General features: G+C 38.1%; 1 protein-coding gene across 2 annotated transcripts; it reads left to right on the top strand.

The window, feature by feature from the left end:
- Window positions 1-1,400: 1,400 nt before the first annotated feature.
- Window positions 1,401-23,528, top strand: ccdc71 (coiled-coil domain containing 71). 2 transcript variants are annotated; one of them, XM_079593179.1, is made up of 3 exons: window positions 1,401-1,531; window positions 20,822-21,819; window positions 23,105-23,528. In XM_079593179.1, exons 2-3 carry the CDS (start codon window positions 20,863-20,865, stop codon window positions 23,141-23,143), a joined length of 996 nt encoding a protein of 331 aa, XP_079449305.1. In that variant the 5' UTR covers window positions 1,401-1,531; window positions 20,822-20,862; the 3' UTR covers window positions 23,144-23,528. The 2 variants fall into 2 exon arrangements, with proteins under 2 accessions (XP_079449305.1, XP_079449304.1); XM_079593178.1 differs by lacking the exon at window positions 23,105-23,528 and having other exon boundaries at window positions 1,408-1,531; window positions 20,822-22,550.

The raw sequence follows: 23,528 nt of genomic DNA, 5'->3' as shown, positions 1-23,528 counted from the left end.
TAATTCAAAGTTTCAAAAAGCTTTGTTTCTCCCATCACTAGTGCACCCTCCCAAAGACGTCTTGACATTATTGGCCAACTCTTGCAACAGAGCCAACACCATCAAGGTTTATTCTTCCGAAATATAAAGGTCATTAAAAATTAAACAAATGTGTAGCAGCCAATGTATTTTTAAAATGTTTTTGTGAATTTATGTTCTTTGTTCATTTGGGTACATTATGTAATGATCTTTACTGCAGAACATGTTGTCCTAATTTCTGTGTTGGCTGTCAATGGCCAGTAGGCCTACACCAAATCATAAAATGGCCGCCATCAGGATGCTTGGGTAAATGTCCCTCCACACACCGAAGTGAAAATGTAGGAAAAAGTGCTATACATGGCTGTTAGGATATATAAACATCAGGGTCATTGTAGTGAAATCATCTAATAAAGCCACTTGGATAATCAATATAATTGCTTAAGCGATAAAAACATATCCATTTAAGAAACATGCTACATGATAAATGTGACCAGTGAAACAAATATTGGTGGTTGTATAATCTTGTATCTATAGTATAGACTCGATATTTTCACTTTCCAACCCCAAATTGATGCATACGGAAACAATATGGCAATCCTGCCATTAGCGTTGCTGTTCATTATCAATGAAAAAAAAATTCCTAGCAGTCTAATTTCTGAGGATAAACAATGATACGCAATACTAGCTATTTTTTGTACAGGTCTACAAATATCATCAGAGAGGATAATTTGTCATGTTTTACACATAGGTCTCTAAAAATGTTTGCGAAAAGGTTTCATCGTGTATGCTGGGAAGTTTGAGAGCCACCATGCTAACATGACGTCATACAGCCACATCTCTGAGAAATCGGAGTAGATTATAAAAAAGTTATTTGTTCTTTTCGAAGTACGAAGCTGTACATTCTGACAATCATTATTGCATGTTCTTCGGGCCCATTTTTGGGGGAAGGTTCCTGCCCACCCATCCCCCACTGCTAAACTAAAATCCTAAAGGACTGTTTGTGATTTTTTTTTTTTAAATCAATAAATCAGTGGTCCGACAGTTGTCCTTATGTTTTATTTACATATACCTTCACCATTGTCTACAACAACATGAACTTATTATTTTTCACATAAAAATAAAAACACATTTTTTACATTGGCTAGCTATTTTCCATTTTGGGGGATGGGCTCCTGCTCACCCATCCCCCACAGCTAAACCAAAAACCTCTAGGACTTTATTATTAATATTATGTTTAATGTTAAATTAATCAGAGGTCCGTAGTCAGTTTTTCCTCAAACATTTTATACATATTCCTAACCATTGTCCACAACAACATACATTTTTTTTCTTTTGCACTTAATATAAACAATTTTTTAACCTTAGCTAGCTATTTTCGCGATTGGCTCCGCCCCTTCTTCCAGCCAGCCACTCCGAAACTCTCACCCTCAGAAGCTCTGAGAGCCATTTTTGTTTCATGGCAGAGAGCACGGCAGCTCTCGTTTCAATGCTCTCAGAAGGGACTCGGTAAAAGGTAAGACTCCTTATTTAAAAATTATCTATTTATTCGGAGAAGGAAGCGTGGTGTTACAACAGTATGACATTTACTTCAAGCAGCTAGGTTTGCCATAAAGACTCCGTATATGGCATATGCTCAACTACATTTTAGCCAGGATTTTTTCGTATTAGTTTTTCACAAGTAGACACCCAAAGTGGGTCTGAAAAACGTCTGTTGTTTTTGAGACGTTTTTATTCAGCGTAATTGCAAGGTAATATTAAACCGGTAAGTATTAGACGAATGTTTATCTCCCTTTTTATCCAGATGAAGGTTCCTCTATTGTGTGTTGCATCGCCATTTGAAATGTTATTGAATGTAATTCTGAATTATTGACGTTTACTGCTACAAACCCCGGGTTTCGCTGTATCATTTCGCCTCTTAAATATCATTCGATCTGTTTTAACGCTTTGGCTGCTAAGGAAGATAAATATAGCGAGTAAAGACCGGATCTGTGTATTTTCGAATGCGCTTGGTTACGTCAAACCTAGTGAAGTATCGCAGTTTAGGGGCGCTGTGCGATCTAGCTACTAGAAAGATGTGTGTGTATTCAAGCATGTGTTGTGAATTTAAACACAGACAAAGAGGTAAACTATAGATCCAATTACAAATAAGTCATAAAAGATAAGGCACAATCTGTTTTCCAGTTAAACTGTGTAAATTGTTATAAATTGTGGGACCTGTTGCGATTTAGGCAAATTAATTTTCTAGTAAATAAAATAAATTTGGTAAAAATACAGATTTATAGTTTCCCCCCCATGTTTTGGCACAATTAGAGACCAGTCATAACATATGTTGCGAAGACGTTGTTAAAGAGCGCAGTATAGCATTGTTGTAATTATTCTGAATTTAACTGAGCATTTTAAAAGAGTGGATTCGCTTTCTGTAAAAATTCAACCTTTTTAAGGTCTTTTAAAAGACTATTCACACAATGTGCACTCTTTAATGTTATCTCTGTGAAATTGTCACACTGTAAGCAGTCGCTAGTGGGAAATTGTTTTACTGTTACGAAGCATCTCGCACCATGAGCAGTGTTAAGCTTGGTATACCTAATTTTTCGCGTTCTGCTCCAACTTTCAAAGTATACTCCTTGGTCATGAGCGTAGTTGAAATATGCGTACACACTATATAGGCCTATTTTATATAGGCACTCAAATCACTCGCAAATGTGGCAAAAAATTTGGTTTTTCGCATAGACTGTGTGTACGGATGTCCTCGGACCCAACTGATGACGAAATTACGTCATGTGGACCGCCGCAGAAATCGAACGGCCAAAGTATACTTTGGTTTTTAAAGGTGAACTATGCAGGGTTTTTAAAGGTGAACTATGCAGGTTTTTTACCTTAACTGAACAGCTTCGGAGTCATTGGAATGGTTATATTACTTTTTTCGGGTTGAATGGTGGTCGTCTCACAACACCCCGCCTGTGAGCGGAAAAACCACCCTTGCAACTTTGGGCCGGCGGGCCGCGTCAGGCAGTATCGCGTGATATCAGGTCTCGCGATGTAACGAATTGCTTTACGGCAAAAAAAAATCTGCTAAAATTCTGTCATTATTGCACTCTCTCACGCTGTCCAAACCCGAATTAAAAAGACGTTGTAAAGAATGTCCCGTCTGCTTTGATCTACTAGCCTCTGAGAGTCGCCAACGAGTTTTTCGACAGTGTTGTCAAATATTTATTCCGAAGCTGTAGGGGGAGCTCTATAGAGAAACCTAAGAGCAAAAAGCGAGAATACAGCGAAGAAATTCCCGAAACTGCATAGCCCTGCTTTAAGCAGCATGGTGAACCAATGTCAGTTTAAAACAAAGGACTGATCCCATGAATTTGGGGGTTGGGTAAGCATAAGCCTATAGGGATGTGCGCCTGGATGTACGACTAATTTCATTAACGTTTAACAGAAATTTTGCAACCGAGTAGTCTAACCCCGCCTCCCGGAATGCATTAAATTAGAAATGGACTACTTAATCTACGAGCAGTCAAATCTCACACTGAATGCCGATTTAAAAAAAAAACTCAAGCCATCCTAGGTGGATATGATTTTCTTCTTTCATCCAAACAATCGGAGTTATAAAGTATCCTGGCTCGGGTTAGAGGTCACTCTTCTACCGGAACTAGACTTGCGTACGGCCTTTACCGGAAGCCAGTGATTATAGTGCTTTCAGGAAACAATACATCCCAGTGTGCATCGCAACTACATTGGCTAAAGAGTGTGTAGCATAATGTTGTCAAACATATCGCTATTTCAATATGTATCGATATCTGAAACGGTTTCAATACTCCTTTTCTGCAGTATCGATACACAAATACCAGCTGCGTGTTCTCACTATCTTTTCTCTGACGGCGATGCACACCCATTCCTCTCCCTCACTCGTCTCATCCACTCTGGTTGAATAGTGCTTGTTGCACATAATTTTAGTCATTCCTGCAGGTTTGGTGCACACACCAAAAGCGCCAGCACCACTGATCTAAGAAGCACTCTCAAACAGCACGCGAGTACCAAACTGACTTCTTTTTCGTGGCTTATTACGATTAAACAATCAATTTTCAAAATGCCCGCCTTGCCGAGTATTCAGGTAAATACAGTTCGTTTTGAAATGTTAATCGTTGAGAGAAAATGCATATTGTGTAACAGTATATTGGATCCATGCCTAAGGTCTTAAAGTGACAGCAGCCTAACAATCCTGCTGTTGTCTGTCATGTTAATCAAAGAACAAAAGACAAAGAGAAAATCACTCGCTGCTCTTGTTTGAATACCTTTTGTAACTTTAATTGTAAGCATTAATCTCTAGATATTTAATTTTTACAGTGAAAACTATCCAGTTATTTTACACTTGATAACTTTCACTTCTGTGGTATTTCTTACCTGAATACTACTGTAAGACCTACCTTTAAGCTACGTTTGTTTAATTTTTATCGGGGTTTTTTTGCTTTTATTTGCAATTTATTGTCTGTCTTTTTTTTTGTAAATGTAGGCTAGTTCTACGGTTTAATTAAAAAAATATGGTTCATAAGCTGTGTGCAAGCTAAACAAATTTACTCAAATTATCAAGGCAGTTTACCCCGTGGTATCAAATTTTATTGAGTATAGATATTTTTCAAGGTATCATATCAAAGTTGGAAATTCCTGTATCGTGGCAACACTAGTGTAGCATTCTGTTGCACATATTGTGTACATTTGTTCAACATCTTTAAATGTGTGATTTTATGAACGTGCTCAATACATTTGTTTATTAAATATTATGAAAATATCTGCTGAACAACATTATTTGTTTTTGAGGTATTTTGCAGGTTAGCAAACCTTTTATAAATTACTTCTGGGTGAAAGTGCACTGCAAACACCGAATACCATGTACTCTTATGATATGGGTTCTAGTTTTATTTTTCAATGCACAACGGATTAGCCTAAGTTAGATCGTTTGCAATGCAAAAGAACATGTCATGTGTAATCTCTTAAATACACAACAAAGTTTGTTCTTGTATGCAATGCAATGCAAAAGCTCATATGTTAGGCTATGTCTCATCTCTTGAACGCTCTATGGAATAAGTTAGATCTTGTATGCAATGCAATGAAATGAAACAGAGCATTTTTACAACAAGATTACAACAAGAGACCAGAAATATACTTTACGTAGACACGATTGTTTGGCTAAACATATTGCAAGTGTGTGGTCCGCTTGAAAACCTAAAAAGCACTGTTGTTGATGTGGTGGTATGAAATCCTGTACATAAGGGCCGATAGATTAAACTGTATACATTTTTAATTTTTCAGATAACCAACCTAGTTATAAACATCAATTTCAATTTGCTTGGCATGTTTCTTTTCATACGGTTGTTCCACCCTGACAATAATAAACCCGAAAGAGAAAATTGACTGAAGAAAGCACTCTTAGCGCTAATGTCTGCTGTAACACCCCTAGTGGTATTGCTGGTATAGGGCATACTTGTGCTACTAAGGCTGCGTTTACACTTGGCATTAAAATGCGATCACCGTGATACGATCAAGAAGATCAGATCATAAGTCAATCAGGACACAAGTGGCTTCTGTATCTGGATAACAGATCGGATCTCGCATACCCGCGAAAAAAAAAAAAAGGATGGCTAGCTCTGGTGCCAAGTCGACCTGAAGTGGTGGGTCTTTCTTTTTCAGTCGGGGTAAATTTTACAAATCTCGCAAAATGACGAGGATAAAGAGGCTGCAAGTACTAATATTGTGGATAGATGCCGTAATGGAAACGATATAGAGAGAACGTATAAAGGCCCTTTCACACTGGACGCGATTTTGACGCACGAATAATTCGCGCGATGGTTTTATTTTTTGATCAGCTGTTGTGCAATGAGTGCTTCCACACCGAACGCGAATGTGTTGCGGCGAAAAAACTACTTTTATTTTTACTTTTGCTGCGACAGAAAAGGCTTCAGCCAATCACATACAGTGGATTGTTTATTTGATTGCATGTAAACGTATCCCTGATGATTTTAAGAGGACAGCTCACCTCAGCAGACTGCCAGACGCTGCTCCAGACCGATTAGTTTCTGAAGTTTGTGGTTTGTCTCATCCGATGCGGTGCCACTGTCTGAACGAGCTCCTGAAATTGTCCCACAGACGTCCGAAAGTAACTGCGTGCGGAACCGGCCATGATGAAGTTATGTGCAAGATTAGCATAGCTACTCTCCTTCAGACTCTCTGTTCTTTAAGATTGGGTGCACCCAAAACCTTTTCTGTCTTTTAAAGAAAATGAAAAGCTCGTCTTCACTGGATGATGAAGTATCCATGTTTTCTCAGCTGTCGGCACGAAAGTTTTAGAGTGTTGAAGCTCTGAACGTCGCAAATTCGCGTCGCGGCTGATGTGAATGGTTTTGACACAAACTATTCGCATGCGAACTATTCACTTTTTCGTTTCGCCTTTTCGTTACGTGTCCAGTGTGAAAGGGCCTTCAGTCCGAGAACGTTGCCAGCTGTGTTGGGAAAAATGCGCATTCTTTACAGAAAATGAATGGTTCTGCAACTTTCAGGTGCCAACTGCGAAGGCAAACATGTCAGTTTATTTGCGATGTAGCCTACATGTACTTCGCACTCGACTGTATCGCAAAATCACACAGCTCTCAATTCCTGGAGAGAGGAGGTGGAATAATGACAGTAGGCGGGGTTTTGTGTGACGTCCACCTGTGAATGCAGACACGTTGGCTGGATTGCGATTGCATTTACATTACACTGAGATCCGATCACAATGCATCCGCGACTACCTCCGAACCTGGACACGCTGATCGGATAACATTCCGATCAGAAGCACGTTTACACTCGTCTTTTCAATGTATGTGGACAACATCCCGGATACAGATCGCATGTTAATGCCAAGTGTAAACGCAGCCCAAAGGCCATTGCACACTGAGTCCGAAATTCGCATCCGACATTTTCGCACGTTAAAAAATAAATACGATCTCACGTTATGTCAATCACACTTGCACACTGCCTCCGAAACTTTCGCCCGTCATAAAAAAAATCGAAACTGGTTAGATTTTCTGCGTTTTTCGCATCCGTAACAAGCAGTTTGAATGGTGTTTGATCACGAATACGAAAAAACGCATATGAAAATTTCAGACTCAGTGTGCAATGGCCTTTACTGTGCTCTGACATAGGCCTATTTCAGAATTTAAACATGTTCAAAGCAACAACTAGCCTAACATGAGTAGATAGAAAGTGTTTGCATACTTTCTAGTTTCCTGAAGCGTTTAGTTCCAATACTAATAAAATACAGCTGCCTCTAATGTGCAGCTAATCCTGAAGACTTTAATTACGGTAGTGTTTTCAGGTGTGTTTGATTAGGGTTGGAGCAAAACCCAAAAGGACAATGGTCTTCAGGACCGGATTTCAATAGCCCTGATTCGTCAGGCAATTCACAAACTTATTCACCACAAAACATTTTTGGATTAGAAACAATGCATTCCTATCAAGCTATTCACACCCACTATGAAGCTTTGTTTGATGAAAGACTACAGTATGATTATTTTACATATTAACAAAAACCTCACTGATTAGTAAATTCTAGCTATTTATTTGTGCTCATACCCTGATAGTTCACTTATGCCAATAAGACATCTATTCGATTTGTGCATGCATTTGTAAAATGTCATTTTAGAGTGTCGGTTATCTACAATAGTGTTTTCACCAAATATCAGTTGTACGCTTCCATTTACATTTGAAAATCGAATGGAGTAGGTGAAAACGACTGTGTCTTTGTTTGAGCTGGTACTACATTGGTTATTTACACCTAAAATTAACATCTGTCTGGTGGATGAGGCGACATGCAAGTGTAAACAGGATCCAAAACATTTTGTGATCTGATCAACCATGGCAGAAACATCATTAACTTCCTTTGCATAGGCCTAAACTTTCGAGAATGAGAGTGGTTGAAAATGAAAACATTGTACTGAACTGCAAAGAAAACAGACCAACCAATGGGATATGAACTAGCTTATTGGCCAATGTTATCCATTTTAAAATGGTTTGGTTTATTAATTAACTGTGACGGCACTGAGCTATATAATGTCTGTTGAATAATCCAACGTTTTTCTCTGGGTAAATTTTAAATGGTTGCCAAAACAAAATTAAATCTGTACAAAATACAGTAGGGCTCAACAATAAGGACTGACCGGGGTCTGCGTGAACGACACTCAACTAGTTTTTTAACCTTGTGAATAGTAATGGGCGATATAAACGATATGCGATATAAACGATACAAAATTGGCCTACGATAGAGATTTTAATCCTATTGCTCTATCGCGATAATGCATGTTGATGACGCAATCTACCCGCGAAATTTAGAGCCACGAGCTGCAAGCGGCTGAAACACATCATATTCGTCGTCATCTTGAGTAAACATGGCTGAAAGCGAAACGGAGGAGCTGGTGAAAAAGATCGGTGCAACATCCATTATTTGGACTTGGTTTCGGATTTAAGCCGTCCGACGAGCAGCAGCAAACTATACAGAGTGCGTGGGGCAACAGTTCGGTAACACACACGACTAATCTGTTCTACCACCTCAAACCGAAACATGTCACTGAATACCAGCGCGTATTCACAAAATAGTGGTGTAAACACAACATCTCTGTGTGTGCCCGATTTTAAGATTCGTTGTTGTGTTGCTTTTTAACTGAGAAGACATCCGTTTTTCTGCTCTTTGCATCTTTTGTGTCCTTTAAAAAAAATAGCCAAACTAAAACTACATTTGAAGTGCCTTCTGCACTGGTCTGCACTTTTTACTGTCTATGGCATGGCACTACTGTAAATAAACTTTTATACTTGAAGCATTTTCTTTAGTTGACGTATACAGGTGAAACGCGAAAAATTAGAATATCATGCAAAAGTAAAAGGTGAAACTAATATTTTATATAGACTCATTACATGCAAAGTGAGATATTACAAGGCTTTATTTGTTATAATTTTGATGATCATGGCTTACAGCTTTATGAAAACCTTTTCACAATATTCTAAGTTTTGAATTTGGGGTTTTTATAAGCTGCTAGCCATAATATTTAAACATTAGTTTCTTTAAACAAACATTAATATTTAAACAAAGTCTCTGCGGCTAGTGTACTTGCCTTTTATTTATCTGCAACATTATGTTGTATAATTACAGTTTTGCACAATAAATGTTCTCAAAACTACATATACACCGTTTCTTTCTTTAAAAAATTGTTTGGCTTTCCTTAGGGTCTGTGTAACCTGTTCTGAAATGGTTTTATTATAATTTATATATCGTGATGTATATCGTTATCGCAAGAGGCTGCAATTTATATCGCAATATGGATTTTAGGCCATATCGCCCATCCCTACTTGTGAATTTAAATATTGAAGACGACGCGAAAGAGAACTGATTTTTCTATCGGTGTGAAGTTTTGTGTGCACACATCCAAAGGGAGGCCCGGAAAGGCGTGTTTTAGACAATGCGGAAATACTGAATTGAGTTATTTCACTTCTAATTCACACAAAATTGTATTCATATGCTATACCTGTCTTTGCGAGTATCCTTGGAAACTCAGTTGGATGTGTCTTCAATAAACATAAACCGTTTCGAAAAAATGCTTGTGTACCAGCGTAATATTCCTGCTGTGTTTAAATGTTAATCAAACAACAAAAGAAAAGAAAAAAAGTGAGAAAAAAAAGAAAATCATTCACTACTCTTTGACTAAATAACTTTTGTAACTTTAAGTAGGATTAATGTATACTTAATAGGGCTGCCCCATAATAGTCGATTAAACGTTAGTCAACAATAAGCTTAGTTAATCCAAATTTAGTCAACAATAAGCTTAGTTAATCCAAATTTTATTAGTCGCTGATAAAAAAGTCACGCTGTCCGTGAGGGATATACTTTAAGTAGCAACTTTACATGTCTGCTCGCTCTAACGTTAACTGATAAATGTGCGCGATTATTAGGCTCATATCTAAGTGTGCGGAGTGTGAAAGCTGGGTCCACTTTTATTGGTGTAAAGTCACAATAACAAGAAAACATTGTGCCTTTGTAAAATAAAGAAAACTAACGGGATGCGCTTTTTGCTGTCTCTGTCTCCATGAACTGGAGCGCGTCTCAAAAATGAACCGAAACTCAGTGTATTAGCTACTTCCCTCACCGATGTAAAAAATGTATAGTAAACTTGAAATATCAACTTTTAAACGAACCAATTCAAATTGAAAGGAAATTCTCTCTGCTTATGTAATCTGTATGAAAGGTGCATTTCTCTATAAAGGTGCGTTCAGTAGGCTACTGTGGAGAAGGCTATAAATGACACACCCAAAATAAAAAGGTTGCTGCTTATAAGTCATTCTGAATAGAAACATAACCAACATATATTTAGAATGCCAACACTTGAGTTTACAGTTCAAGACTCAGAATTACTCCAACTGTTATAGTATGGAGATGTATAAGCTCAAACATAAAAATATTAAGAATATCATTTTTGAATGTGTAAAAATATTTGGTGGATGTTGTATAACAACTTATAACCACAATTAAAGTAAAGCCACAAGTCTGCTCATGCTTAATTTCAAATCTGAGGATTATATCTCTAAAACTATTAATTTTATGAAGCATTTTATAAGACCATGTCATGGGAGTTTTTAGAGAAGGCTGATGAGATGCTAATATTTAATTGCCCTGTAAATAGAGGTTGACCGATTAATCGGTTTTGCCGATATATCGGTGCCGATTGTTGATTGGTAGAACTAGGCTATCGTTTATCCGCAAAAATCCACACCGATAGTTTTTCCGGGTTGTGTCCGTTGCTGAAGCGGCTGAGAAGGGTGCGTTATCATAATGGCATTATACAGAGCGAGACCGGCCTCTAGAGGCCAAATAAAAAATACCACTTGCGGAATCGTTCATTGTAACGCGTGAGGCTGCACGAAAATCACAAGCTGCACGGAGAGCACTGACACTTCTGATGCACGTTTAAAACACAGACAGAGAATCGGTATGAATACAGAACACCACAGTCCATGTTGCCATATCATTAAGTAGCCTAAGTAATTTGTTGACTATATGCTGCATTAGCAGAGAAAGAACAGCAGTATCTTTGCCGTCAAGGCTGAGAGGACTAACTTTAGTAGCGACTACCTCAAGCAGTTAAAACAATGTGACAAAAACACACGCAAACCTGACCCAAATGTTTGATGTTGCAATTGTTTACCATCTATTTGCTTTAGTTTATATCCAGCTGGTCACCTTTATGCATTCATTAGCTGGCAAAGTTGCATATTTAAATCTGGTGATGTGATTGCTTTCTCAACATTGATATGTTCATGTAGCCGACAGATACGTAAACGCATCAGAAACGCATTTAATTTCAGTTCCTTTTTTTTGTCCCTACAATACTGTTATTTTGATTAGATAATCATCAACTGTTCTAAAATAGAAGCAAAATGAGAGATTATAAATGTAATATAGGCCTACATTTATGTAATTTTAATGCTCTGGCCTTTGCAGATAGGCATATTTAAAGATGGCAATCCTTAAGTATGACTCGTTGGATTTATATGAAATGGTAACACTTTACAATAAGACTCCATTTTTAGCATTAACTGAGGTTAATAAATGTTGTAGTATTGTTCATTGTTAGTTTAATTAACTTAATAAACATTTACGAATACATTTTAAATTGAGTTTAAATTTTTATTTTGTTAAATTACCTTAGTTGAGTGTACTATGAACTAACATGAATGATCAAGGTACAATTATATTGCTCAAATATTGATACATGGTGTAAAAATGTATATTGCATAGTTCATGAAAGCTTGCTAATACCTCATTGTAAACAAATGGGACTTGAGTTTGTTTCTACGTTATAGCTAAAGAGACACATTTTAATGTTTAAATTTTCTTTATAATTCGTTCTGTAGAACTTCTCATTTTAATAAATTCATATTTATATATTTAGCACATTTCAGTTTAGTGATTGTTTTAATCCAGTATCCATTTTAAAAAATATCGGTTGATTAATCGGTTATTGGCATGTGCGGTCAAACCTAAATATAGGTAACGGAAAAAATTCACTATCGGTCGACGTCTACCTGTAAACACCTACTTGCAGTCTAATGTCTGCCGAGTTGAACTGCTCCATTCATGTTCTATTGTTCTTAGTCAACGAACCTTTCACACCTCTGCCGGTGTGAGACTTCATCTCCATTATTCTTTTGTTTGTATACAGCCATTATTAGCCTTTATTCTGGCATTACATGGCTTGCCCATCTTCACCACTTTCATCCCACTATACTTTAATCTAGCCTACCTATTATCTGAAGTCTTTTTATATAAAAAAAATATATATATTCTTGGGAAATTAATAATGAAATGGACTAGCTCCTGTTGCAACAGGTGCAACTACAATTAATATCAAGCTACATAACACAATTTAAAAGATTAATATTACACTTTTAATCAACTCACTTTAATCCACGATTGAGTGTTCGATTTAACTTCTGATTGCGATCTAATGTGGATTTTAGTCGCATAATGATGATGAAATATGTTATTTAGCATTTTATTTGGAGCTAATCGCTACACCTGCTTAGCATGTATACTGTAAAAAAAAAAAAAAAAATCATATGAAAATAGCCTAAATCGCATGAAAATCACACACAAATCATATACTATTGTAATCGTGTATTCATTAGCTTCTTGTTTCACGTGTAGACATGTTTAATTGGGTTTGTTCTTCACGGAGTCCTGAATGAGGAAGTGTACCAGAATCCAGAAAGGTGGGAATAATGGCCACATAAGATGATTGACGGCTCCAGATCAAATAAGCACTCTGAGTCGGAACTGATGCAAACAAGGAACAGGAGAGACAGTCTGAATGCTCTTTTAGCTCTTCAGGTTGCATGGGTGCGCAGTGGGAAATGAATAGAAATTATATTCTTTGACAAAATATTTAGCAAACATGTGAGAATAAAACAATTTCTCCAAAATATGCACACTAAGAGGACTAACGGCCCTAACGGACACTGTCTAGTGCATCTAAACACAAATAAACCGGAGCAGATGTGACTTAATTAAAATGTGTGTTGATATTCTATTCAAAATATTTAACAAAAATTACAGATTGACTATTTTGCACTCCTGACATAAATTATGAAATTGTCACTGCAACCTAGTTTTATCGATCTTTGTACGTTAAGTAGTGACTAAAGTTCAAATAAGAGAGGAAGTGACTCATATTGGTGTCAGAATTAGCCAATAGTTATTGGTTTAAAACGGTATTGGGCAAAAAAAAAAAAATATATATATATATAGGCCTATATCTTGTCGGTGCATCCCTAGTATGAACGCTTTTGTCCTTTTTCTTGAGTCACTGCTACTACGCAATCCAGCATTTTGGCGGCAGCCATTTTGTAATTGGACTGCTGTTGTCTTTGTACCCCTTTCCCACCCAAATATTATTTGATTTTCTCTTTGGAAGTTGCGTAATGTATATGTGATGTGGTCTGGGAAAACCCTTCGGATATTGCGCTGGAACCTTTTCAGTAAGGTCTTAAAATAGGTCTAAGACACGAAACGAGCGGTTTGTGTGAGAAAACGAACGGTATTTATATCGTTTTTACCTCTTGTAACACAGCCACGACCAAGTGATCTGAGGGCGCGAGCGCGTGTGTGACGTGTGCGCAGACTGGTGCATAGATGTATACACTTGATTTCGCCTTGGCTACGGCAGTTCATTGGAACGAATGTCTTTAATTTGAAATCTAGTGTATACATCTATGCACCAGTCTGCGTACACGTCACACAGAAGGAAGTGACCGCGCCCTCAGATCACTTGGACTTGGCTGTGTATAAGAGGTAAAAACGATAAAAATACCGTTCGTTTTCTCACACAAACCGCTCGTTTTGTGTCTTAGGCCATCAATGTGTACTTACGATGGGGAATTGTTTAATTTGGACGATGGGGAATTGTTTTAATTTGGACTCTGTGTATGCTCTTTGAGACAATGACCATAGACCTGCATGATATGACTGTCAGACAAGAACGGTTTGACCTAAAAATATCAAAATTGAAACTACTGCAGAAAAAAAAGACACCTACATCGTAGATGCCCTTGAGGTAAGCTAAAACATACCAAAATTTAATTTCAAAGTGAACTATCCCTTTAAGGCTGATTTATACTTCTGCGTCGAACCTACGCCGGAGCCTCTACGCTGTTGGTTTTAATTCTGCGTCGTTGTCCGCGTTGACGCGCAATTACACATGCAGAGAACATGGTGTGACGTGAGAGCGGCATAGCTTGTCGGACATAGCGACAGTAACTAAGGGGGGCGGGTCTTTGCGAACGGTCAATTCCTTTCCTGAAAATCATAGCGATCAGCCGATTTCAGATAACCATTTATAACTTTACACAGATAACTTTTGTTAGCGACAAACGATTAAAGAAATAAAAACAGATTTGGAAAGTGCTTGAAGCCAGCTTTAATATGGTATCAAAACCTGTAATAGGTAAAATTTCACCATGTGATTGGTTTTTCCAGATCGCATCACATATTTATATAACAGTACTTTTTGTTATATTATTCTTGCATAAAAAAAGTGGGTAACGCTTTAGATTACAGCCCGGAAAGTACTGCGTAATTAAGACGAATTTACAGCGTAACTTTCTGTAATTATAGTGTACCTATGAAGTACTTGCATGCAAGTATAAGGGAACAATATGTAAAGTTTGGGGAATACATGGGTAACAACCAGAAGAATTAAATTTATACTGTAAGTATTATAGAACTAATGGGTACTTATTCTACTATCAAGGTTTCCGAGTCAGTGATATTAGATTGTGTGTATGTATTTTTATTGTATTTACTCTGAATAAGAGGGTAACAAGCACCACTTTAATTTACGGCCCGCAATGTCACACTTACCCTGCAACTACATGGAACAAGAGGGTAACAAGCACCACTACATGGAACAAGAATATCTTTCACCAATATTTAAGCAAAAGTTGCAATTGTTTTAGTTTTCAGTGCACTTTTGTTAAAAACATTACTGTATAAATGCATAGATATGTACCCTGTAATTTTTAAAAAGCCTATAGTATTGGTAAACCCATTATTTCAAAAAGGTACGCAGTGTATGTTCTTGCTAAATTGGTCCCAAATGTGATTGTTGTATCATAATAGTAGAATAAGGACCCATTAGTTCTATAATACTTACAGTATTTTTTTATTCTTCTGGTTGTTACCCATTTATTCCCCAAACTTTACATGTTGTTCCCTTACACATAAGTACTTTATAGGTACACTATAATTACAGAAAGGTACTCTGTTAAGTAAGGGTTAATGCCCGACGAGGTGTCCATTGTCAGGTTTTAATGGACGACGGCATTAAAACCTGACAATGGACACCTCGAAGGGCATTAACCTGCTTATACCATGGTCACTTGCCAAATAACACATTTTTAAAACATTAGTTTATATTTTAATTAGTTTTACAATCGAAATCTAAAGTTACAAACAATAACTTGGTTTCCTTGGTTACGCCTGACAGTTTATTTAGGTATCCTCTATCACTTTTTAACGGACACCCTGCAGCCAATCAGAATCGAGTATTCACCCAGACCATGGTATAAATGGCTTTAATTACACAGTACTTTCCGGGCTGTAATCTAAAGCGTTACCAAAACGTGCAATTTGTTTGTACAGTAAAATATTAAGTTTGTGCTTGTAGATATATGTAATGTAACATTGTACTCCTCAAATTGTACTCCTTTAGAATGCATCAAAAAACATCTGGCTTTATCTGCTTCCTATCACTGTTTCTATTGTAGTGCTATTTGACTGTTGATTCTCCATCTTCTCGGTTGGCAGTAGGGCTGTCACTTGTTGCTCGAAAATCGATTGCACAATCGATCGGACCAACCAACACAAGTTTCGAAAATGAAAATAGGGTATCGATTTTAACGGCTTTCAGGACACAGAATGCGCGGCGCTGGCCGCTGGGTTCAGCGTTGCGCTTCTGATAAAACGCAATTTGCGCGATTGAACTTTGACTGCGGCGTGCGCACCGCTTGGTCGACCCAGCAACAAAACGTCTCGCGCTATCTGTAGCCTATTGAATGGCTCAGCCATTGAACCGCACAGTCCAATGGCATAGGTCTGACCAATTGTTGGTGTGTTTTGGAGGTAAAAACAAAAGAGCTGCTTTCACAAAACAGAATGTCTCGCAAGCCATTGAAATGAATGGGTCTCATAGCGCCGCGAATGCCGTGCCCTGTCTGAAAGGCACTTTCTCTCAGAGCGCGTCCAGCTCGTCACGATGCGAACGCGCATCACACAGCAACTGCAGGTTCTGATAAACACACATAACAGCAAATTATAGCCTACTTCTGCATAAGGTGTCGCCAGTATTTAGAAAATTTCAAGCATAGGCTACAGATAGCTTACAGACTCGGGCTACAGGCTACGTAGGTGAAATTTGTTTGACATTTCTAATCGTGAAAACAGCCATGTAAAGCCTGCAGTAATGTTTTTCATTGATGTTATGGCAGTCCACTCTGCTTTTCGAGAATGCTACACTCCTGTTGGTAATTGTACACGAAATTTCATGCCAATAAATCATCAGAAATATTGTGCGTCTCAAGCGCCCTCTTTACGTTCGTCCTAATGCCTGTTAATTGTCCGTGGATTGGCCTATATTTGGCGTTGAAAATGGAAACGTCTTTAGACATGGAAAATCGATTTTACAATCGATTCAATGAACACTTATGTCTCAAATCGAAAAGGATTTTTTCACAAAAGTGACAGCCCTAGTTGGCAGACCAGTTAAATATGTTCAGGAGTGAATCTGGTCTTTATTTTAGATGTGGATTTATTTGAACCTTTGTAAATGGCTCTTTATTGTCTGTTACTCATTAAATGTGGTCTTGTCCGAGCACTTTACCCTGTAATTTTCAGTATGGAGCGGGTCATTCGGTTTGGTGCGCACACAGGGCTCAATGCTAAGGATTTTTTCTACTGTCTTTTCGGGCCTATAAAACAAGCCTAGTAGGGCTGGGTATCGATTCAAATTTCAAGAATCGATTCCGATTCTCAAGATCTTGAATCGATTATCATTATTCGAATCGATCCGATCTTATATTTTTTAAATCAAAAGTTTTAACTGTTCATGAAGAATCAAGTGTTTGTATTAAATAACATTCACAAACATACATTAATGTTGTAAAAATTCAACGTGTTTTATTTGACTTGACTGTCCTTTTATTTAATCCAAAACTGCGTTCATATTTAAAAGGCCTTTTAAACTAGATGCAACCGCACACGATACCACTTTAGGGGCCGTTCACATATCGCGTTTTATGCGCGTGCAAATTCAGTGAGAAGCACTTCAATGCATCTCAACAGGTCATGTGACAAAAACCAGCGGCCTTTCTGTAACAACATGGAAAGCTCGGCCGAACAGCTGATCATAGCTGTACAGGGCGACTTTTTATTTCTCATCTCAATGAATATATCTAGTAGTAAAGCTAATGCCAGGGCTAGAAATCAATAAATGTTTTGATGATACTTCCTCGTCATCATGGAGAGCGCCGTTTGCACTGCTTTCTCCTTTCCACAAGCGCGTGCTTTCCCGTTGCGTCTGCCGTTGCTATGCAACCATGAACAGAGGCGCGCCTGGAAAACAAATTTGCACGCACAAAACACGCGCTATGTGAACGGCTCTTTCCTCCTTTCAGAGAAACCGCATTAGCAGCGCCGCCGGTCGCCATGTCTCAGTGTGTTTATGGGGAAAATGTAGGCCTGTTATTAAATCGATCCTCTGAGTTACGGATCGATCTTTAGAAATTAATATGAAAATCGATTCAGAATTGGTGAATCGATTTTTTTCAACACAGCCCTAAAGCCTAGTATTGTTCTCGTTATTTTTGATACATGGTAGGGCTGCTTGATTATGGAAAAAATCATAATCCCGATTATTTTGGTCAGTATTGAAATCACGATTATGTAACACGATTATTTCACATGACTTTGGGAACGTGTTGCATTTATTAAAAAGACACCTTTAAACAATTCTTTAAAAAAAAATCGAAATTTGAACATTTAGTTACGGAGCCACTCCTTAGTTGCCCTGGCTGTGTGTTTCGGGTCGTTGTCATGCTGGAAGACCCAGCCACGACCCATCTTCAATGCTCTTACTTAGGGAAGGAGGTTGTTGGCCAAGATCTCGCAATACATGGCCCCAACCATCCTCCCCTCAATACGGTGCAGTCGTCCTGTCCCCTTTTCAGAAAAGCATCCCCAAAGAATGATGTTTCCACCTCCATGCTTCACAGTTGGAATGGTGTTCTTGGGGTTGTACTCATCCTTCTTCCTCCAAACACGGCGAGTGGAGTTTAGACCAAAAAGCTCAATTTTTTTCTCATCAGACCACATGACCTTCTCCCATTCCTCCTCTGGATCATCCAGATGGCCATTGGCAAACTTCAGACGGCCCTGGATATGCGCTGGCTTGAGCACGGGGACCTTGCGTGCGCTGCAGGATTTTAATCCATGACAGAGTAGTCTCTTACTAATGGTTTTCTTTGAGACTGTGGTCCCAGCTCTCTTCAGGTCATTGACCAGGTCCTGCCGTGTAGTTCTGGGCTGATCCCTCACATTCCTCATGAACATTGATGCCCCACGAGGTGAGATCTTGCATTGTGCCCCAGACCGAGGGAGATTGACCGCCATCTTGAACTTCTTCCATTTTCTAATAATTGCGCCAACAGTTGTTGCCTTCTCACCAAGCTGCTTGCCTATTGTCCTGTAGCCCATCCCAGTTGTGCAGGTCTACAATTTTATCCCTGATGTCCTTACACAGCTCTCTGGTCTTGGCCATTGTGGAGAGGTTGGAGTCTGTATGATTAAGTGTGTGGACAGGTGTCTTTTATACAGGTAACAAGGTCAAACAGGTGCAGTTAATACAGGTAATGAGTGGAGAACAGGAGGGCTTCTTAAAGAAAAACTAATAGTAATCTGTGAGAGCTGGAATTCTTACTGGTTGGTAGGTGATCAAATACTTTTGTCATGCAATAAAATGCAAATTCATTATTTAAAAATAATACAATGTGATTTTCTGGATTTTTGTTTTAGATTCCGTCTCTCACAGTTGAAGAGTACCTATGATAAAAATTACAGACCTCTACATGCTTTGTAAGTGGGAAAACTTGCAAAATCGGCAGTGTATCAAATACTTGTTCTCCCCACTGTATATTGGTATCACACTTAAGTTGTATATGTTCTGTTCACCAGAGGGCAGTTTATCAGTCAATGTCAATAGGCAGGCAATGATGTTTTCAGAAGAAAAACACTGTCACAACTTTTTTTATATATTAAAAATCAGACCCTGGATTAAACACAAACAGTATGCTTTCGACAGGTCTTATCCACTGTTCTTATCAAAAATAAATAAATTGCGGCCATCGTTTTGGTATACAAAATAGGTGCTAACCAGGGCGCTAACGTCACCTATAGGAGCCCAAATAACTAATAATAGCATTGCTAATGAGTTCGCAATTCACACCAGGCGTGAAAAAGCCTCGGAATCTGAATTGAAAACAACGTTTACAAGCAAACACGTTTACAAAAAATAATGCCCATAACCGGTTCAAATATTAAAGGCTTCCTAATATTCAATCGAATATCTTTTTTTTAATTTTTTTTATTCGAATAACGAAGTTTGGAGTCAAAGCCCTAATTCGATATCACGATGCGTTGCATCCTCACTTTTCAATATAACTGCTAGGGCTGGGAGAAAAATCGATTCACATAACTATCGTGATTTTTTTTTTTTTTTTTTTTTTTTTTTTTTTTTTTTTACAATTTTAAAGTAATTTTATATTCCAGAATCAATATTAATACAAATTAAATTGCTTTATTTTTGTCCTTGCTTATAGGTGAGGTTGACAGAAGTTAGGCACTTTTGTTGATTACAAAAATAGGGTTTGCAAAGACTAGTCTACTTTAATGCTCTGCCATGACACTTTTTAAGCTTGATGTTGACTCGTCACAAGCAATGAATCATTGTATAGCCTAGTAGGTTTGTGAATCTTTAGGGACCTTACGATCCGATACTTGATCTACTTTATATTCTTAATAATACATCTTATTAGTAAAACTTATTAGTAAAATCATTTTAATTTACAAGCATTTTGAGATGAAAGTAGCTACATTTAACCACACAGCCGCATGAAAAACTGTCCAAACTGAAAACCAGGATGTTGTATCTAGTTGAGTCATGGCACTGTTTAGACCCAAAATAGCCAATGAAAAAACAGTGTTTTACCAAACTACATCAGTCAAGACTGAGTTGGATGTTTTAGAGGGAGTAGTTTAAATCTAGGTATACATCTATAAAGATACAATCCTAAATACTTGTCTGAAACGTCTGCTGATAGTTATGTTATGGCCAACCCAGTTGAACTTCTAGTGTTTTAATAAAACACACTTAATCTTTTATGTGCAGAAACTGCTAAACATTTTGTTGCTGTTTTACAAAAGAATGTTAACTGTTCTTTGTTTGAGTAGCCCAACATATCAACATATGGCATATTGTGTTTGTGATGGTACTGCAGTTGGGAAACCTGTTTGAAAACAGTCATGTATTTTTGCTAATCCATTTGGTGCTAATTTTTGCATAATTTATACTTCACCTTTAAAATGTACACTACCTTTTAAACGTTTTTTTCATACTAGTTACTATAAACTGTAATTCATGTGCATCTATAAATCATCACCATATCCTTTTCATATTCACAGACACCTGAAGTCCTTATGCATACCAGCTGTGAAGGTGCACCATGAATTTTGAAGAGCAGGGCATGGGGAGGGTAGTCCATTCCTGGGCCAGATTTGCCCCAGCTGGACACACTGCCCTCGAAGAGGCCCTGAGGGTCTTTAACCCCATGTCCAAGGATCTGTCGAACACTGAGAGACAAATGATGTCCTTTCTTCAAGAGCTGAGGAAAGAAGGAGCCAAGCCTGTGATTTTGAGGAGCAAAGATGTGTATGGATACACGTCTTGCACCACAGAGCCAATCTCTTCCAAGATTGGCAGCAAGGTTCAGAAGGTACAGAAACCTTGCAAGAAGCGAGGACGGAAAGGTTTGAGCAAGACCAAGGATGTGAATTACTCGATGCTCAGTAGAGCAGCAAAGGACATTCTCCAAAACCAACCCAAGATTCTGCTTACCAATCTCTCTGTGGACCGTCTTAAGCAGAATGTCGCAACGGCAATGCTAGATAAACATTCTGTTCAAGCGCAACAGTGCCTCAAGCTAACAAACATAAAGGGGTTGAGCGGAGGCCACACGGCAAGGTTGCAAATTCACTTTGGTGCTGATTCGAAAAGCGCACCCAGTTTTGCTGTGGGACGGCCGCCGGATCGCTCTGGAATTCCGTACTCTCTCACAGAAAATGGCAGTCAGACATCAAACGTAGTTGCCTTGGACAACAAACGCGTTTTGTCATGTCCGTTCAAAGTAGATGATGCCCTTATTGGAGACTCTGCCCCAGTAGTCTGTCAAAATGGGTTTGGTCTTAAAGATGGTAGCATTTATAAGAACATTGAAATGGTATCAGGTAAACCTGATGTGATGACCAGTGGTTTAGACAATGGTTCAGTGAGGAGACTCCATTTTCAAAGCTTCAACTGGTCCCAGTCGACACTGACCAATGGACAGGACGTTTCTAGACTGAATGGCAATGGTCTCGAGTGGAAGGTTATAAAAGTCGACGATTCTGTCACAGACGAGGAGGTGAGGAGGAAGGCACAGAAAATCTTGCAAGTGAACTTGTCGCCTGTGATACAGATCCATCCCCTTCTTGACTCTGTATAGACTTTTGCTGGGGATTTGTTTTTGTTTCCTCTTTTGTTAAGTTTTCTTGTTTTGCAGATTTGTGTTTTTTTGCGAAACAAACCCTAGGTTAACTCTGGATGGGAGCATTACAGTTACCTCCAAATTTTGCAATTATCGTCAAGTAGTTACTGACATCATAATCCAAAGATGGGATGCTTTTTTTCCTGCTCTCACAGTATTTTGTTTCCCTGACACATCCCAACCTACTTCTTTTTTTTCTTTTTTTTATCTGACTTCTGAAGGATTGGACTGATGAACAAACCCTTATTTATGACTATGCAGTTCCCAGAATGCTCCTTTTGTTGGAATATTGTGGGCATGGACTGCCGTCTTACTGGATCATGGGAACAGACTGAATTTGTAGAGTGATTTATTACATGCTACTGCTTGAAAAGACAATGATAGCCTAAACTAAGTTGGTCTTTATGATTTTCTACATCCTTCGATCCTGTTGATGTCAATGTTGCCCAGGTTTTTTTTTTTGACATCACCAGTTTTGTAATATGTTAGTCTGCCGGCATAGACTGCATATGATATTTTTGTTTAGATTCTAACATGTTCAATTTGGGGGCACTTTTTTGAATATTAATTTAATTTCAGGGCAAAATAAATGGCCTTATTCTTTGAGAAGAGTGAAAAATAACTGAATCTTTGTACTCTTTCCTTCTCAATGTACTTGTTTCATTCTGCAATCCACTACTCATAAATTCCTCAAATTTTTTCTTTTAATGTGCCAACCCTGGTATTTCATTTCTTTAAAGTTTTGTTGGTGCCATGAACACAAGGAGTTGAAAAAAAATTGCTTCATTTTCGGAGTTCTCAGCATCCTGTCAAGCAGTGGACTTGCCCTGTCCATTGACTGAACGTACCTCAAACACTTGAATAGGATAATGTTGTTGTCCTTAATCCTGTAGTTGATTATGTATATCGTTCATTCCATACATCCAGGAGTTGGTTGGTCCATGTTTCTGTTTGTTAAATTGTTGCCATCTTGATTGCCTTCTACACGTTTAACCAGATTCTGGAAATTAAAAAAAACTGATCTTCAATACAGTGGTCTTGATCCAGCACTAATTAAAGCGACTTCTAATAGTATCTTATTGAAGAAGGCAAAATGCATTCAGGTTGTCCATTTAAGTCTTGCTCAAGATATTTGATTAATGTCAATTTTCTGTCTCACCAGGTTTCATTTGTTGAGGATGTTCATGATTTATGTGCATAGAGCAAGGCACAACGGGATGGAAATGTACTTCTTATGCACAAGAGGAGGAAGAGATGCGTGAGATTGAAGTTAGCATTCAGCAACGCCTAAGACCTTTGCTTTATTATAAAGTTTTTTTTCCCCCCAAGCTAAAGTAGATTATGGCAATGCAGCAGTTAATTGGTGCCACAAGGCAATCGTTTAAAATTTGTTCGAGATTTGAGTTAACCAACAATTGGTCCTGTTAAAAATCTGTCATCCACGGTGCAAAATACAAGCAGAATTTATTTTCCTGTTATTCCGTTTTTATTTCCATCCAGTTGAATCTGTGACACTCAAAAGCTGTAAATGTCAGTGTTGTATCTTTAGTTACTGTTATCGAGTTGTGAATTAAAATATGTTTGAG

Source organism: Phoxinus phoxinus, assembly GCF_949152265.1.
Source record: "Phoxinus phoxinus genome assembly, chromosome: 20".
Taxonomy (NCBI): domain Eukaryota; kingdom Metazoa; phylum Chordata; class Actinopteri; order Cypriniformes; family Leuciscidae; genus Phoxinus; species Phoxinus phoxinus.
The sequence above is the reverse complement of the archived record's forward strand: the minus strand, read 5'-3'. Positions and strand labels throughout refer to the sequence as shown.